At 39.3% G+C, this 19,418-nt stretch overlaps 1 protein-coding gene across 4 annotated transcripts in view; it reads left to right on the plus strand.

Annotated features, from left to right (window-relative positions):
* Positions 1–19,418, plus strand: part of LOC132819837 (son of sevenless homolog 1) — a 299,748-nt gene that overhangs the window by 217,856 nt on the left and 62,474 nt on the right. For all 4 annotated transcript variants that reach the window (XM_060831696.1, XM_060831698.1, XM_060831699.1 and 1 more), the window contains exons 9-10: positions 6,621–6,748; positions 7,766–8,421. In XM_060831696.1, the coding sequence (XP_060687679.1) occupies positions 6,621–6,748; positions 7,766–8,421 (784 nt within the window). The remainder of the gene's footprint in view (positions 1–6,620; positions 6,749–7,765; positions 8,422–19,418) is intronic.

Genomic DNA, 19,418 nt, shown 5'->3' on the forward strand with positions numbered 1-19,418 from the left:
TAGCTCTCCCAGTATTCTATGTGATTTAACCTTGCTAACCAGTGTCCCATGGAAAACCTTGTCGAATTCCTTGCTGAAGTCCATATAGATCAAATCCACCGCGCTGCCCATATCAATCCTCTTCGTTACTTCTTCAAAAAACTCAATCAAGTTTGTCAATGAGTGTTAACTATCCCTAATCAGTCCTTGCCTTTCCAAAAATGTAAATTCTGTCTCTCAGGATTTCTTCCAACCACTTGCCCACCATTGATTTCAGGCTCACCGGTGTATAGTTCCCTAACTTTTCCTTATCACCTATTTTAAATAGTGGCATCACGTTAGCCCACTCCAATTTTCCTGTGCCTCACATGTGACTATTGTTGATAAAATATCTTCGCAACGGGCCCAGCAGTCACTTCCCTAACTTCCCACAGAGTTCTCGGGAACACCTGATCTGGTCCTGGGGATTTAGCAACCTTTGTGCGTTTTCAGGCATCTAGCACCACCATCTCTTTAATATGAGCATTTTTCAAGATGTCACCATTTATTTACCCATATACCTTCCATGTGCTTTTCCACAGTAAACACTGATGCAAAATATTTGTTTCATATCTCCCCTGAGGATGGGGGAAAATGGAGGGGGGTGGGGAGGAAGGGGAATGGGTGGGGGGAAGGGGGGTGGCAGGGAAAAGTGGGGTGGGGGAGGAAGGGGGGAGTGAGGGGTGGTAGGAGAAAGGGGAGGGGGGTGTGGAGGGTGGTAAGATGGGGAGACTTATTCCCAGGAGTATCCTCCCTAAGTACAGCTGTAATATTATCCCTGATCAAAAATGGCAAGGTTCCCTAGATTCACCACCCCTCCAACACCGCCACCACCACCATCACCCACCCCACCTTATTGGTTTAAATTCTCCCAAACTGCTGTAGCAAATCTCCCTTCCAGTACATTCGGCCCCTTCCAATTCAGACGCAATCTGTAACCTTCTTATACAGGACACTTCTACCAGAAGAGATTCCAATCATCCGAAAATCATAACGTTAGGAAAATTTTAAAACCTAATGTAACATAATTCAAATAATAATAAAAAGGGAGAAAATAAACTGAATAAACTTGCAAGTAATAGCAAAATGGACAGCAAGAGTTTCTCTAAACATAGGACAAGGAATGGAGAAGCCAGAGTGAATATAAGCTCCTTAGAGATTGAGGTTGGGGAAGAAATAATGGAGAACCAGGAAATTGCAGAGGAGTAGAATAAATACTTTATCAATCTTCAAAGTAGAAAACACTAATACCATTCCAAAATTACCAAATATTTTAGGGGTAAAAGGAAAAAAGGATTTTAAAAATGCATTAAATAATCACTGGAGAAGCAAATAAATGGGAAACTGATGAGGCTAAAGACAGATGATGGCTCTGGACCTGAGGATTACATCCTAGAATATTAAAGGAAGTAGCTACAGACATAGTGGATCTGCCGGTTGTAAGCTTCGAGGAGCTTTCAATTCTGGAAAAATCCCAGAGAATTGGTTAACTACCAATTGAAGAAAGGAAGGAAACAATGAAACAGATAACCAAAGACCTATTAGCTTAAGGTCTGTTATTGAGAAAATGTTTAAGTCTACTATAAAGGCTGTAGAGCAGGGCATTTAAAAATGAAGGGGAAATCATGTCTGACAAATTTATGAGACTTCTTTGAGCAGGTAACAAGCAAGATAGAAAAGCAGAAGCAGTAGTTATAATTATTTGGATTTTCAGAAAGCTCCATATTAAATAAGGGACTTATAAAATATAATGGAGAGGGTAGCCATTTTCAGAATGGCAACCTGTAACTGAAGGTGTGCCACAGAAATCTGTGCTGGGGCCACAATTATTTATGATATTTGTTAATGATCTGGATAAGGAAAGTGAATGAATTACAGCCGAGTTTGCAGATGACACAAAAATAGGTGGGAAGACATGTGGTGAGGATTAGATAAAATAGATTAGATTACTAATGCTTGTGCTTTAAAAATATTCACGTATTCTGCTCCCGCCACCTTTTCAATAAGAGAATTCCAAAGACACTGAACCTTATGAGAGAAAAATATTTGACCTATTTTTTAAAAAAATGATCCAAGGGTATGGGCCTGGCTTTCTCACCTTTCCTCACAAGACAACTGTGTCATTCCAGGTACTAGTCTAGTTAACCTTTGGTTGAGCTGCCTCCAACACATTTGCATCCTTCCTTAAATAAGGTGACTAGTACTGTGCTTTGTACTCCAGATGCAAACTGTATAACTGAAGGATAACCTCAGTTCCCCTTGCAATAAATGGTAATATTCTGTTAGCTTTCCTAATTACTTGCTGTATCTGCACCTCAGAGATCTATAATCTCTCACTATTTAGATAATTGGTTTCTTTATTCATAGAATATGAATCATAGAATTCCTGCACTTCAGATAAAGGCCTTTCGAGTCCTCACTGACCCAGACTCCGTAACCTCACATTTGCCATGGCTAATCCACCCAGTTTGCATATCCCTGGACACAATGGGACAATTTAGTAAACCCAATCCATCTAACCTCCACATGTTTGAACTGTGGGAGGGAATCAGAGGACCGAGCAGAAACCAACACAGACAACTCAACACAGGTTAAAAATTACATGACACCAGTTGATAATCCGATGAGTTTATTGGAAACACAAATTTTTGGTGTGCTGCGCTGCTCGAAAAAATAGTATTTTCAAATAAACCCGTTGGGCTACAAACTGTACAAACTGGTGTTGTGTGATTTTTGACCTTGTCCAACCCAGTCCAATACTGGCACCTCCACATCAAACTCCACACAGTCACCTGAGAATGGAATTGAACCCTGGTCCTCAGCACTTGAGGCAGCAGTGCTAATCACTGTACCAACTAATTCTTCCTGCCAAAATGTACAGTTTTACATTTCTTCACATTATACTCCATTTGTCTCATTGTTGCTCAATGAACCTATCCGTATTCCTTTGTGACTACTTTTATGTCCTCTTCATAGCTTATTTTCTTACCAATCTTAAGGATATTTAATTTGGATGAGGAGAGACATTTTGTTTTTTCCTTACCCACTCCATGCTGTCCCTCTTCTTCTGTCTGTCTCTTTCTCTCATATGTTAGTGTTTGGAGTATTTACATTTTCTAACTGTCAGTAGAGCATACTTAAAGCAATTGGACGCATTTTGTGTCCTTCTAAATTCTACTTTTATTTGAAAAAGTCAACAATAATTAGAATGATGAACGAACTTGTCTTCCTTTGAATTAAGCATGCTTTTTGATGCTTACTACATTGCTGGAGCACTTCTGGGAAATTCAAGTTTTTTTTTCTAAGCATGCTGCACATAGCATGTCATGTCTTGAATTATTCTGATACACTAGCCAGAAATTATACCTCGTAAAATAAATTTCAATTTGTACTTAATTAAATTAATGCAGACTACTTTCAACAGCCTCCTAGGCAGTTCTCAATAGGTGGGCACTCCATTATTGAAATATTGGACAAAATCTTGTTGAGCCATTGGGTAAGTCTTGCCTGTTGACTGGAAAGTGAGCAGGAGACCTGTGCTGTCCCTTTTTGGGTAAACCTGCTAAGCTACAAACCAACCATGCAGTGATTGGCGAGCCCAGAGCTGGTCCTTCCCCTGAAATCAAAACAGTAGGGTGAATGTCTTCGCTGCTCAGAGCTGCTAGATAATCAGAACTTGGCAGCTTATGCTCAGAGGCATGGGGAATTGTGGCAGCTGCTGGAAGGATAGGCACTAGGAGGTAGCAGTGGCACAGAATGGTGGATGATCCTGTTGACAGGTCAGTAATGTGGGATGGTTTTGATGAAGAAAAGGTGCAGAGGCCTTGTCACCAAGGAACAGGAAACTGACTTACTGGAGGTGTATCATTGCCATGCCTTACAATGATAGTCCCTTAGAAGTGACAAGAGATGTATGTGATTTCATGTGTTGTCAATGCCACATGGCTATATGTCTGTCCAATACAATGTTAATATCAGCAGGAGCAAGATGTGTCCTTTGAACAGTCATCAATTGGATATTTCAGGGTTTCAGTATACAGTAAGGCGTAATGGTTGACCATGGACCTTCCTGTCAAGTATTACATTCTGACAAAGGCGGGAAGGTGGCAGGGTTCAGGTAGGTCACCATCCCATCTAACTAGATGCTCTTCTACATAGCAACAACAGCAGAGGATTCCGCCAGTTGTTTCTGCAGATTACTTTTAAATTTCTATCCGGTCTGTTAAAGAGTTTGTGTCTTTGGTGCAATTGTTATGGGAAAGGTGAAATAGCTTGTTGTGATACATGCTCCCAATTTCTTTAAAATATGAAGAACAACAATCAGAGCACCTCATAATTGTTTCTTTTCTGAAGAACTTGTCCATCTTGCATAATCAGTCCCATAACCCCTTGTACATTCCGATTGCTCTTTTGTTCAAATAAATTTGCAAACTAGCTGAAAGTAGACTGATGATGAGTAAAGAGAAATAGACCATTCGTTCAGATAACAGTTCATGCCATATCATGGAAATTTAAGTACATTAACCTGAAAAGACCTAAGAAGGCTGAAAAAGGTTACAATTGAAAATGAGGCACAAACATCTCAAAAAACACTTTTAATGCTTGTATTAAAAGATTAAAATATATTAAAATGTAATATATTAAATAAACTTAGTCATTATTGCAAAATCAAAAATCAATCATTGACATTAGTATTCAAGTTGTGCACAGAGGATTTTTAATGTATGGATTTGAAACAATGATAGAATATGCATTGTTTACTAACGGGTAAAACTAATAAAACTAATAACCCATGTCATGAAAGTAGCAAAGAAAAATTAGGAATGGGAAAATTGGAACAGTGCCTATAGCGTGCGAATGCCCGATAGCTATATTCTGTGTACTATGGAACTGTTTAAAAAGATAATTGAGCATTTATGTTCAAGAGAGAAAAAAAATCAAGCCTTTTCTTTTTCAGTAGCAGAGTGGATAATTAAGTTTGCTTGATTCGTAAGTATTGAAGGTTGTTGATTTATAGGTGAGGAGTGCGAGTGCATCTGAAATGCACAATAAAATTCATTCATGCAGTCCATGTGCTGTAGGTAAGACGCATACTGCCATTAGGGAAAGAGATCCAGGATTATCTTTGTCATATTTGAGGATGGCATAATGGTTCAGTGGTAAGCTCTGCTGCCTCGCTTGGAGTTTGCAGGTTCTCCCTGTGTGTCTGTTGGCTTCCTCCTGCTGTTCCAAAGGGTGGATACTTCCAAGTACAACGGGACCTTGATCAGATGGGCAAATGGGCTGAGGAGTGGCCGATTGAGTTTAATTTAGGTAAATATGAGGTGCTGCATTATGGGAAAGCAAATCAGCAGAGGTCTTTTACACTTAATGGTAAGGTCCTGGGAAGTGTTGCTGAACAAAGAGACTTGGGAGTGCAGGTTCATAGTTCCTTGGAAGTGGAGCTGCAGGTAGATAGGATAGTGAAGAAGGTGTTTGGTATTCTTTCCTTCATTGGTCAGTGCATTGAATGGAGGAGTTGGGAAGTCATGTTGTGGTTGGATAAGTCATTCTTTAGGTCACTTGTAAAATATTGTGTGCAATTCTGGTGTCCCTCCTAAAGGAAAGGATATTGTGAAACTTGATAGGGAATGGTGGAGGTTGAGAGGTGTCCTTATAGAGGTTTATAAAATCCATGAGGGGTATAGATAGTCAAGGTCTTGTCCCCGGTGTAGGGGAGTCTAAAACTAGAGGGTGAAGGAAAAGATTTAAAAGGGTTCCAAGGAGCAACATTTTCACGCAAAGGATGGTGTGCGTGTATGGAATGAGCTGGTGGAGGCTGGTATAATTACAAGATTTCAAAGGCATCTGGATGGGGACAAGAATAGGAAGGGTTGAGAGGATATGAGCAGAATGCTGGCAAATGGAACTAGACATTAGACATTTAGGATATCTGGTTGGCATGGATGAGTTGGCCCAAAGGTCTATATCCAAGCTGTACAACTCAATCACTGTATAGTCAGGGTAGGTGAATTGGCCATGCTTATTGCCCATAGTGTCCAGGAATGTGCAGGCTAAGCAGGTTAGCCATGGGAAATGTAGGGTTACAGGAATAGGGTAGGAGTGTGCATCTGGGTGATGCTCTTCAGAGGATTGATTATGGATTTTGTGGGCCGAATGGCCAAGTTCCATACTGGAGGGATTCTAGGATTATAACATCAGCTACCATAGATGACATGTGAGACATGTCTTATTGTCATCGAAACAATAGCAAGCATTCTGATGTGTATTGGTTTTAAGTATGTGTTCTGGCAGTTTTCTTATCCCAGTTACTTTCGACAAAAAAAGGAAGGTTATTGTTGCAGTAAAAGAATTGACATGCCCTTCTACTCCAGACTTATTGGAGGGTTTCTTTGCTCTGCTCTTGCTTTCCTTGAGCTTATCTTTGCGCTGTCACCAAGATTGACTAAAGATTAGTGATTAGGATTCTCTTGTCATGGCTAAAGATAAACAGTAAAAACATGTTGGGACCTTGAATATCTATTGTATCTTATTTATATCTAACCCTGTAATAGCTATAAAGTACTGAAAACTGACCTTTCTAAACCGTCTTATAATAACAGCAATTAGAGGAGAAAAGTGAAGATGAAGAAGACAAAGAATGCCTGAAGCAAGCCATAACTGCTCTTCTTAACCTCCAAAGCAGTATGGAAAGGATTTGTTCAAAGTCACTTGCGAAAAGAAGGCTGAGGTAAGCAATTTCCATTCATCCCTGGGTTTTTTCCTGGTTGATCACATCTGTAAGTTCCTGTGGTTCCCATTTCCTCTTACTGTTAACAAAGAACAGTGTTTTAGTTTTAGGGCTCCGTTTACGTAGGAAATGATGTCAGACACCAAGAGCTTGTTTTTATTCAAAGCATTTTATGCTTTTAAGTTGCTGTACAACTGAAGCTTAAAACCAAAACAGCATCTTGAGAATGAGTATGACGACTTTGCTGAGCATTGGGTGGTAAGCTTGATATTCTTAAAAGGTTCTTCTTTAAAGGGAATTAGCTACATTGTTGTTTTTTAAAATTGAAATCATTCCATGAAAATATTAATCAAAAGACTTTGTTTTTATATTTGATACTGCAAAGGAACAAGTGGATGCATGCATCTTTTAATTTAGTTGTTTTCTCACTTTCCTTTTCGATAAGACAAAGTGAATGGAATTGTTTTCTTTCTTGGAATTTGTTGACGTTCAACAAATTATTAGCAACACTGCAGGAACAAATTGAATAACTTGACAGTTCCACTTGTTCAGCAATGATTTCTTTTCAGCAGAGAGCCTAAACTTAAATCCCAAAGTGACCTAGAGGGTGATTTACTTGCCCATTTGAACTACATGATGGAATATTTCAGAGTGCATACAGGTGTGACTGGCCCACCAATGCAGAAGTATGCTTTGTATTGAGCAAGTGTTCACTTGCTGACAACCCAAAAAGCTTTTGTGACATGGATTTTTCTGACTAGAGGTTGAAATGTGCATGTGGTGCTCAAAAGATTTGATATTATTTTAGACTACTTAAGGATATTTTTTGTGTATTAAACAGATGAAATGTATTAGGAAAACTAGCTGCACCTTGAAAATATCTGTTTTAATTTTGTAAGTGCATTGTCCAAAAATCTGTACTTTTCAGTTATGTGCATTGGTGCATGGGTATTTGAGTTCACTTCTCAGGATTAACAGATTGAGATTTGGTAATTAGGGCTTTTTACTCTCTTTCAGTGAGTCTGCATGTCGTTTTTATAATCAACAAATGAAAAGCAAACACCTTGCAATTAAGAAAATGAATGAAATCCAGAAAAATATTGATGGCTGGGAAGGCAAAGACATTGGACAGTGCTGCAATGAGTTTATAATGGAAGGCACACTGACACGTGTGGGTGCAAAACATGAAAGGCACATATTCCTATTTGATGGCTTGATGATTTGCTGTAAATCAAATCATGGTCAGCCTAGATTGCCTGGTGGAAGCTATGCAGAATATCGTCTCAAAGAGAAGTTTTTCATGCGTAAGGTACAGATCAATGACAAAGACGACACTAATGAATACAAACATGCTTTTGAAGTTATCTTGAAGGATGAAAATGGTGTAATTTTTGCTGCTAAATCAGCAGAGGAAAAGAATAATTGGATGGCAGCTTTAATTTCTTTACAATATCGTAGTACACTGGAGAGGATGTTGGACACCACTATGCTACAGGAGGAAAAAGAGGAGCCACTTAGGCTCCCAAGTCCTGAAGTATACAGGTTTGCTGAGCCAGATTCTGAGGAGAACATTGTGTTTGAGGAGAATGTGCAATCTAAATCGGGAATTCCCATTATCAAAGCTGGAACTGTTACAAAACTGATCGAACGGCTTACTTACCATATGTATGCAGGTAGGTACAATCTTTTTGCAATAGGGTGCTGTATTAAGAGATTTGATAGATTTATGCAGAAAGATTAAGCATCAGATGCTATAAGAAATATAAATTATTGCTTATTGTATCTTAATAATAGTTATAGCAACCCTGCTTTTTTTATTTGTACAGCTTAAAAAACGTTTTTTCTATTGCTGAAACGGACCTGAGCATCTTTCGAACTTTGCTGTGTTGAAGCTAATAAAATGTTACATTTCAACACGGAACAATTGTACTAAACATTGAACAATTCAACAAGCGCACTGTAATAGCTAGCCCTAAATAGGTGATTCTATCCACAATTTTAAAGGGATAACGGCGTAACAAGGAAGAAAACTTGTCCTGTTTAAATCACTCTTTAGGGAAAAATGTTTTGTTTAATTTTCAAGATTGCTGGGCTCAGGTTAAATATCATAAATTGAAATCATGGCAATATTACTGCATATGTTTCACCAATAACAAGTGCTATTTGAAGGTACATGTATTAATGGGAATTCATTGATTTGTTTGTCCAGTTCATTACTTTCCTGCAATAAGTCTTGCTTGGCAAATCTAATTCCTTTATTTCAATAATGTGGTTATTTTGTTCCAGGAGTTTGATATTTGTGTATATTTAAATGTTGATGTTGTTAGGACAAAGGTCACTTCTAATGTTGGAACTATTTGTGACCCAGCCTTTTGAGCCACATTTTCCTTTGTTCATCTGGACAGATGAAGCAGGAAAGTTAAAAGTTCAGTTTTGATCATTGCCTTTTCTGTGGTGAAATGCAGCAGTTGATTGTGTAGATGTCTGTGATCTTCATTTATCATTTTTTATAATTTGATATGAGAAGCATACCATGTATCAATATCTTTGTCGCCATGATTAGAAGCAATTGACTACAAATGATAATGTAAAATTGTGTACTAGTTGATGTTTAATTTTTGCTTCACTTAAATTCCATTTTGAGAAGTGACTTTCAAATGCCAGAACAATTCATATTTGCCTTTGGTAATGTAAAGCCTATGTTGGTTACTACTTGATTTATATAATTTTGTGCTTTTGAAAATGAAGGCATGAGAAAATGCAATAATTTTCTCTTCCATTGCCAATGGATGAATGCTCATGGGTCACTTAATTGGAAATTCAAGTTTGCTCCTGTGCCTCAACAAATTGTTTTAACTGAAAATCCAGAGCAAGAGCTCTGACTGCACCGTTATGATTTTTATTCCTCTTGTGTGCCAGCATTATGTGCTTTATTTTACTACTATTAGATTGTTTTCTACTTTGGATTACATTTTTGTCAACAAAATTAAGAAGGTTGCAGTTTTTGAAAATGCCAAGTTAAAAGTTACAAAATATCCATGTTGTGTTAGTGAGACACTGGTTTCATTTTTGAATTTGTATGGATTTCCATCTCATTTGTGTCAAATATGGTTAATTTGGTATCTATGCGCACATAAGTACAAATATATATGTTCCATGTGGGATGTAAGCAAATTGTGTATTTATATTGGCGGGATAAAGGTGCTTCCTGTTCATTGCACCTGCTGCAACTGAGTCAATCACAAGGGCTGTTCCGACCATTCATGAACCTCATTTTGACTTCCTGTCCAAAAAGAAGTAAATATTTTTTTCCTTTTATTTCAAGTTTTAAAAAAAGAATACGTTGAGCAAGTGGGCACAGGTTTGCTAAAGTTATGAAGCTGTTGACCTTTACCCATCATCTCTGTCACTGTTATATTCTATTTTTTGTGTTCTATTTCTTTGGTATACTGCTGTTTCCTTTCTTGGGTTGAATTTGAGGGTGATTGTTTGCAAAGAAGCTTATTGTTCATTCTTCATTCAAAACTGATGAAGTTGGGTGGGGTAGTTAACACTTGGGAAAACTCTTCATGCTAATGAGCAAATAAGCTTTCGAGAAAATACTTTGCAGCTCCAATAAAAAAAGCTTCAGTATGTTACTTGTACCAAGCAGCTGAACAGATGACAGTATTTATGCTGAATGAGAACAGTTATGTGTAAGCTCTGCTGCAAGGAGTTATACTTTTATTTCCTAGAAGTAATCTGAATAAATCTGCAGATCCACAATTTGTGAGAAAAATGAATTGTGTAGCTCATTATAGTAGCATGGAGTTTTACCGTCTGGTTTGAGCATAAATTTAGCAAAGGATTTGTATTGACTGTATTAACAATTCTATTTTTGTGTGCATCGCCATTAAATAATTTGCAGGGGGATCCTGTGGGTATTGAGAGATCTGAACAAATTCATTTAAAAAATTGAAAACAGGATGTTATGATACAACGGAGCTTACTTTTGAAAGTAAACATTGTTTAAACTTACTTTAAAATTTCCTCAGTATCACCTTGAGGACTCCCCAGCAAATAAAAGATTAGAACGAGTCTTGATTCACCCAAAATATATGAAATAACCCATTTATACCCCGGAAAGTAAATCGAAAACAAATTACACCAAGTTCACTTTAGGTCTGCAGGACTGATGTAAGGCTTGTTTCTCCCAAACCTAATGTTTACTGTAAAGTGTATTAAATGTCTTTCCCCCCCATTCTCATGTCATTGACCAATTTTATTTCCTGCATCTGCTTAAAGAATATTCAATATATTATCAAAGTTGCTGATTTTCCATCACACAAAATTATTATATAGACTGTAAAATCTTTATTTTGCATGAACAGTGGGAGTTTCCTTTTTAGCTGTTGGGGTTTTGTATCCAATATTCTAGTTCGATCACTTAGAAAGATCAATGTTTGCACAATTGTAGCAATTCAACAAATTGGGAATCTGTTTACAATTGCAGACATAGTCACAATGGAGATTAAGTTCACAAGGCTGAGTTGTTCTGGCAAGGCAGTGCACAAATGATCTTCTATTTTGCATTATATATTACAAAACGTTTTTCAAATATATTTTTATTGAAAAATAGATTTTTTTAATGTTACAACAGATACAAAGCAATACAATTCAAAACAATACAAAGAAAGAATACCAAAAAAATTGTAAAATCACATATACAAATGTATAAATATTTGTAAATATATGTTTTAGAAAACCCCAATTAACTACTTAACTAAACTAATAATAACTAACAACAAACTATTAAATAATAGTAATGCAGCTCAGCAAAACAAAACACTAACTCTCGAATATTGAGAAAATTAATTTTCACCTATTCATATGTTCACAGTTCCCCTCTCTGGATATTGGACTCGTAAAGCACAATCATTCTGACTATCTAAAAGCCCTTATTAATGTGGCAGATAAATCTATGTCCAGGTATTCCAAAAAGGGCCACCGTGTCCTATAGAAATTCTCAGTTTTGTGGTGTACCATACTTGTAAGAAAACCCAAATAGATATGCTCATTAACAATCTTATACCAACCCAGTAGGCCTGGGAGATTTTCAGATGCCCAACTTAACACGATAGTTCTTTCTTGTGCTCAAAGTGAGGATGTTGAAAAGGTTTTTTTTATGCACATCCACAGGGAATACACTGGGCAGACCAAGACGAAGAGAGGTCGGGTCTTTCTCCACCCTTACACCCAAATACCCTCCATTGCTCCCGCCACAGCGCTCTAGTATGTTTGAAACCTACCACTGAACCAGAGACAATGGGTAAGAGTGCCAGTATAACTTTACACTTGGGGCATGTCGAAGATACCCTTAGTTTAAATTTTGACAAATGGTTCGGAGCCAAGTGGACCCTGTGGAGAATCATCAACTGTAAAGCATGGGTCTGATCTCAAAATATCTTTCTTGCGTTTTCCCAAATATCATCCCATGCCTCTGAGGAGACCTCAGCGCCTAGCTGTCCCACACCCTGCAAAGTTGATCAAACTCATCTGAGGGGCCGCACCCCACTTGATGATATAAAGTGCTGACAGAAAGTATACTCTTAGCACTGAGCACCTCCTCTCTCTGTCGGATTTGTCGGGATCGGTCAAAACTGTAGTCTTTCTTTTTAAATAAAATCCGTAACTTGAAGAAAATGGAGGTGGTCCCTGCTAGCCTCATATTTCTGCGCTAACTGATCAAAAGACATCATTTTGTCTCCCTCAAATAAATTACCATGCAAGACACACCCCTAGCTGCCCAATGTTTGAACCCTGAATCCATCATCCCTGGTTGAAAACCCAGCATACCCACTGTAGGTGTAAGAATAGGTGTTTTGTCAATACTGCCTTCCCTGTGCCTCTATGCTTTAACTATCGGGTTATGGCAATATTCCTTAGCTGTCCTCTTTTTGTCCAAACTAGTAAGGGAGCACTTTGCCTGAGAGGTTTTGATATCTAACTAAATTGAAAAAGGGTTCCCACAAACCCAGTCACCCACGTAAGATAAAAGCAAGCTTAGTTTTAATATCCGGGAGATCCACTTCCCCCAGTCTGAGGCAATTGCAGTTTAGCTAATCTAATAAAGGGCCGATTACGATTCCAAATAAAAGAGATCAACCAGACTTTTCCATAAGCAAACGTTGAGGGGAGCATCCGTATAGGGCACAACAAACAGGGAGACTATTCATCTTAATAAGAGCTATCTGACCTAACAATGAGACTGGAAGCGCCTCCCACCTTTGAAGGTCTTGTTTGATTTTGTCGAATAATTGAACAAAATTAACTTTGAACAGCTGACCAAGAACTGGAGTGATGAATATGCCCAAATACATAAAACCCTTCTGTGACCATTTAAATGGGAATCAAGATTTTCTCTCAAGACCTAGCACCTTCATAAGACCACCCATAGGCGTAGCCTCTGATTTTACAAAATTAATCTTCTACCTCGAAAAGGTGGCAAACTGGCTGATGCATTGTATCAGGCGTGGCACCGAAACTGCTAGATTTGACAAAAGGAATGACATCATCCACGTACAGCAAAATCTTATGTAACTTTGACCCAACTTCTGGAGTCGATATATTAGGATCCCTACGAATGGGCACTGCCAACAGTTAAATCACCAATGTAAAAAGCAGTGGCAAAAATCAACAGCCCTGTCAGCTGCCTCCAAAAAGGTTAAAATTGCTTAATCATTACCCATTGGTGATGACCACAGCGATAAGGTCACCGAATAGAACCTTTATCCATCTTATAAAGGCTTTACCCAAGCCAAACCACACTAGAGTATAAAAAATGTTTGGCCACTTAACTCGGTCAAATGCCTTCTCTGCATCTAGAGAGATCACCAATCCCTGTACAGACTGTTGCTGAAACGCTTGAATTACATTAAGCAGCCTCATAACATTATTGGAGGATCTGCGGCCCTTTATAAAGCCCACCTGATCCTCTTTAATGATAGATGGTACCACAGTTTCCAGCATTAACGCAATAGTCTTAGAGATGATTTTAAAGTCAACATTTAAGAGTGAATTGGGCCTGAAAGAAGCACTGTTCTTCAGGACCTTCCCTTTTTTTTAGAATAAGCGAAAAATTGGCCTCTGTTTGAGATGACAGGAGACGATCATGACTGTACGAGTCATGGAACATGTTGAGCATTGGGCCTGACAATATGCTTATAAATTCCTTATAGAATTCGCTGGGAAGTCCATCAGGACTGGCCGCCTTTCCACTCAAGATGCTTTACAGCATCCTGCACCTTTTGCTCTGATAAGGGGGCATTGGAGAAAAGACTCTTGTTCGTGGGTCACACATGGGAGCTCCAGATCCTTGAAAAAGGACTCCACCCTGGCCCGTCCCTCTTCACAACCCTCAGATTTGTATAGTTCAGAATAAAATCTGAATGCCACATTAATCTTTTTGGAATCGCATGTTAGTTTCCCAGACCCTTCCCTAATCAATGTAATGGCTGGAGGGGCACTCCTTTTCCTGGTGAGATATACTAGGTGCTTGCCCAGTTTGTCACCATGCTCATATAACCTTTGTTTTGCGAAAGTAAGCTGCTTCTTTGCTGTCTGCGTGAGCATGGAATTCAATGCAGACCACAGTGCCATAATTCTCTGTAGCTTGGCCTGTCAAAGTAAGCTTTCTTGGCTGCGTTCAACCGTACTTCAAGGAGATGTTGTTACTCACCCTTCTGCCGCTTCCTACAGGCAGAGTAGGAAATAACTAACCCCCTGGCATAGGCTTTGGCAGTTTCCCAGAGGGCAGACTGGCGACTAACTGAACCTGAATTTATGTCGAGGAATGCCCTAAATTCCTTAAGAGAAGTACTCCACAAATTTATTATCCTTAAGGATAAAGGGATCCATTTGCCAGGCCCACCATAGCATCCTTAATCTTAAATAACAGGTATACTGGAGCTTGGTCGGCGATGGTAATATGACCAATCGTACAAGATGCCACCAAATCTAGGGAGTCAGAAAAAAATCAGTCCTCATGTGACATCTGTGTGAATTGGGAAAAAAAATCCTTGCCTGTAGGGTGGAAATGCCTCCAGACATCCACCAATCCTAACTACACACACACATTCACTAATTGTTTAGTTTGTACAGAGGGCTTCAGTGGAGCCTTTGGGTAACCTGTCTACCATGGGAACCATAAGACAATTAAAATCTCCCCCTATAATGATATGCCAGCTCTTGAAACTGATCAATTTGGAGAACGCATCTACTAGAATTTTGTGGGTTTGGGCCGGAGGGCAGTAAACATTTAAAACACCATATTCTTCCCCGTTTATCAGGGCTTTGAGGATTATAGACCTCCCCTGTGTGCCTTTTAACACACACTTTTAAATGGGAGATTCCCCCTAAACAATATAGCCACTCCCCGACTCATATTAAAGGATGAAAAATAAACCTGAACAAAGTCATTGTGCTGTATTTTCAAATGTTGCCTATCATCCAAGTGTGTCTCCTGTAATAAAGCAATATCCACCTTTTCCTTTCTAAGACTCGAGAGTACCTTCTTCCTTTTAATTGGTAAGTGACTCCTCGGTGTTCCAGATACACTATTTGATCAAGTCATTAGCCATAACTTTCTGCAGTAACATTTAGATTCCAGGGAGGAGGAACTCGAATTGCAAATCGCCGAGCTTTAATGTCGCAAGATCCATCGAACATAAAAACTACATAAACTAAAATTGCTACAGTTAACAAATTTACAAAGTTATCAAAAACGATATACAACAAAAACCAAAAAGAAAACCAGCATATAAAGCGTCAATGGCATTGAAGAGGGGAAGCCGCCTGCTGCCCAAAGGGGGCATCTAACACATCTTAAAACCAACTTCCCATCCTGCTGCCAGTACTGCAGCCAGGGCATTTAAATACCTGAACCAGGCATAAACTGCTCATAAGTAGACATCTAGCCATCCCAATCATTTTCTTTCTTCCTAGCTAGAGCCGCACGGCAAATACAAGCAGAAAATAAAGAAAATATACCATGACATAACAATGTGAACAAAGAAATTTTGCAAGAAAAAAAATGGCAAGTACCCCACCCATCGTTTGGTATACCTCAACTTAGAAACTGAAAGCACACCTCCCAACTGCCCCAAACATAGCTTAGACCAGATTATCACCAATAAAAAAAAGTCCCGTCCAGACTTCCTACTTTTTAAAGTAAAGTAGCGATATACTCAAACAACACTACTGTTTCTACATACTAAATTGTTTAGATTAAGTTAATTTGTCCACTAAAATCGCTACAGTTAACAAATTTACAAAGTTATCAAAAACAATATACAATAAAAACCAAAAAGAAAACCAGCATATAAAGCGTCAATGGCATTCTCCGACATGTCAAAGGGTTGTACAGATCCATCTAAGATGATCTGATGCACTATTGGATATCTCAAGAGTACTGGATCCCGAGTTCCCTCAGTCTTTTCTTGACGCAGTCATAGGATTTTCATTTCTGGATCACCATTGCTGAGAATTCCTGGAAAAACATGATCTTAAAACCCTAGAAAACTAGGGCCTTGGATCCTTTCCCTGGATTCTGGAAACTTCCGTGTTTCTCTCCTTATCTCTACAGTGATGAAACTGTACCAAGATAGGATGAGGACATTGGTCCAGATCTGACATCCGTGCCGTGACCCAGTGAGCTTTCTCAACCTTCAAGCTTCTCATTCCAGCTTCCAAGTTAAGGAATTTTGGTAACCAGTCCTCAATAAATTCCACTGGCTGCTCATCTTTACCCTCTGGCAGACCAATGATCAAAATGTCTTTTCTCCTGCCCCTATTGTTGAGGTCATCAACCTCGTCTAGCAAATGGTGGACCTGCAGCTCCAGGGCCTGAATTCTATTCTATTGGAGGAACCGGTATCAGCTTCTACCACTGTGACTCTGTGTTCTACCTCATACGTCCTTTTCTCCAGGTCTCCCAGCGTCAGTAGCACAACAGAGATCGGAACCAGCATCTGCTCTATGTGCTTGCCCAACATCTTGCGAAATTTCGTGAGCTCCTTTACCAGGACCTGGTAGGAAATAGAGTCCGAGGATCCTGCAGGCTGGGCTGCGAGCCTGACCTCGGCTGTATGTGCTCCCTTCTTCTACCTCCCCGGACGGCGAAAACCAAGGTAAGTTGCTCCCTGACTCCATGACATTTCCAGGTGGTCCAGGTAGGGCAGATTAGGACTTCGTCCTGCTTACGATATGGTGTGGAGCTCTGCAGTGCAATCTTTGTAGATTGCCACCATCTTGGATCCCACAAAAAGGCTTTTAATCTGGATCCTGCTACTTCCAGAAGTACCAAATATTAGCTTTCTTTTAAAAATGAAATGTGTTTAACATGTTACACCACATCTGTAAAGCCAACTTATATGTTGTTCATTCATAAATTTCTCCCAGAGGCAAATTGACGTCTCACTAAAAGTCCACATATTCTGGTATCCAGTGGTAGATCTTGTTAATAGTTTTCCATCACAAGTCATTTGATTATATTGGAGTCTATGACTATAAACAGGCTGATATCTAATAGGTCTTATGGGAGTTCAGAGCAAGAATGGCGAAGAAAGTATTTTGCAAACTTGGACTGTTTAAAAACCTAAAAGCAACTGATACTTTCTAGCTTTTCTAAAGTCTTCTTTCATTCAGGAATTGTGAATGATTTTGTTTTTCTCCACCTTGACCCAATTAGAACTTCAGCTTCTTGGTTATCAAACCACTCCAAAATACTCTGCAGCATGCCATTTTGAATAAGTAGTCATCTATACTGCAGCTGACGAGCAACTGACAAAATTACCAAGGCTCGTACTGCCAAAATTTCTCCAAATTGAGAATATTTCTTTAGATGATGGATTATCCTATGAAAAAAAGGCTGGGCCTGAATCCTTTGGAGTTCAGAAGCATGAGACTTGAGCTGTTGAAACCTATAGCATCTTGAGTGGAATTGATAGAGTGGATGGTGAGAGAATGTTTAACCTTGTGGATCGAGGGTTCACTGTTGAAAAATGAGGCACGTCACATTTAAGACAGAGATGATGAGAATATTTTGCCAGAGTTTCTGCCAGGTTTGTTAATTTTTGGAAGTCTCTTTCCTGGAGATTGGTGGAGCTACAGTGTGTTAGGTGGATTGACTAAAAAGGGATTTGAATGTAGTAAGCAGGAAAGTGGAGTTGAGACTACAATCAAATCAGCCATGACCTTTTCAAGCAGCAACGCAGATTTGAGCAGCTGAATCGTAAACCATCAAATTCATCTGGACAGTGAAGAAGGTTCCTTCAGTACAATGGGACCTTGATCAGATGGGCTCAGGGGTGACAGGTGAAATTTCAAGTAAATAAAAGTGAGATGCTACATTGTGGTCGGCTGTTAAGTTCTTTTTGTTGAGATTCTTACACACTTGATGCAACTGTAATGCACTAACTTCTGTGAACAAAAAACAAATTTTAGTCAGCAAATACAGTATAAGCTGTGGAGAAACTCAACATTCTTCACAATGCTTGCGAAGCGTGTCGAGAGGTCTCTCTGAACAAAGGAAACACTTCTTCCTTTATACAAAATCTTTACATCACAGTTGGTAATGCTGACAAGCCAAGCACCAGCCACTTCCTCACAGTCACATGCCACTCAAGACACAATGCAGTGACCTGATCATCTCCAGAAACATTCCTTAATGGCAAGACCTGGTGCGATTTGTTTTTTTCTCTGCACTATAGGGTGCAGTCAGAATTGTAATTAACATGTTCTACTTGATTCTGAATAGGTGATGATGCAAATGGCTCTGAATGGCAAGGGATGACTATGTAAATTCACTTATATTCTACCTGTAGAACAGGGACATTCCCACCCTGCTCCTGGGGCATTCAATTTCTTGCATGTCAGGAGAGCAAATTAACTCTTTAATATCTCACTGCCAAATCAGGAAGGTTTTCTAAATTTAAGGTAATGTCCTTAGGACAGTGGCTGAACAAAGACACCTTGGAGTGCAGGTTCATAGTTCTTTGAAAGTGGAGTTGCAGGTCGACGGGGTAGTAAGAAGGCATTTTGGTACTCTTGCCTTTATTGGTCAGTGCATTGAGTATAGGAGTTGGGAGGTCGTGTTGCAACTGTACAGGATATTGATGAGACCATTTTGGGAATATTGTGTGCAATTCTGGTCTCTCTGCTAAACGAAAGATGTTGTGAATGTTGAAAGAATTCAGAAAAGATTTAGAAGGATGTTGCCAGGATTGGTTGGTTGGGGGTATTGAGCTGCAGCGAGAGGCTGAGTAGGTTGGGGCTATTTTTCTGGAGTGTTGGAGGCTGAAGCTTCATGAAGTCTTGAGGGGCATGGATAGTGTGAATAGCCAAGGTCTTTTCCCCAGGGTAGGGGAGTCCAAACGAGGTTTAAGGTGAGAGAAGAAAGATTTTATAAGGGCCCTAGAGGGCAACATTCTGGCGCAGAGGATGGTGCGTGTATGGAATGAGCTGCCAGAGGAAGTGCTGGAAGCTGGTACAATTTAAAAGGTACTTGGATAGGTACAAGAATAGGAAGGGTTTAGAGGAATATGGACCAAATGCTGGCAAATGGGGCTAGATTAATTTAGGATAGCTGGTCAGCATGGATGAGTTGGACCAAAGGGTCTCTTTTCATGCTGTA

Source organism: Hemiscyllium ocellatum, chromosome 10 (assembly GCF_020745735.1).
Source record: "Hemiscyllium ocellatum isolate sHemOce1 chromosome 10, sHemOce1.pat.X.cur, whole genome shotgun sequence".
Taxonomy (NCBI): domain Eukaryota; kingdom Metazoa; phylum Chordata; class Chondrichthyes; order Orectolobiformes; family Hemiscylliidae; genus Hemiscyllium; species Hemiscyllium ocellatum.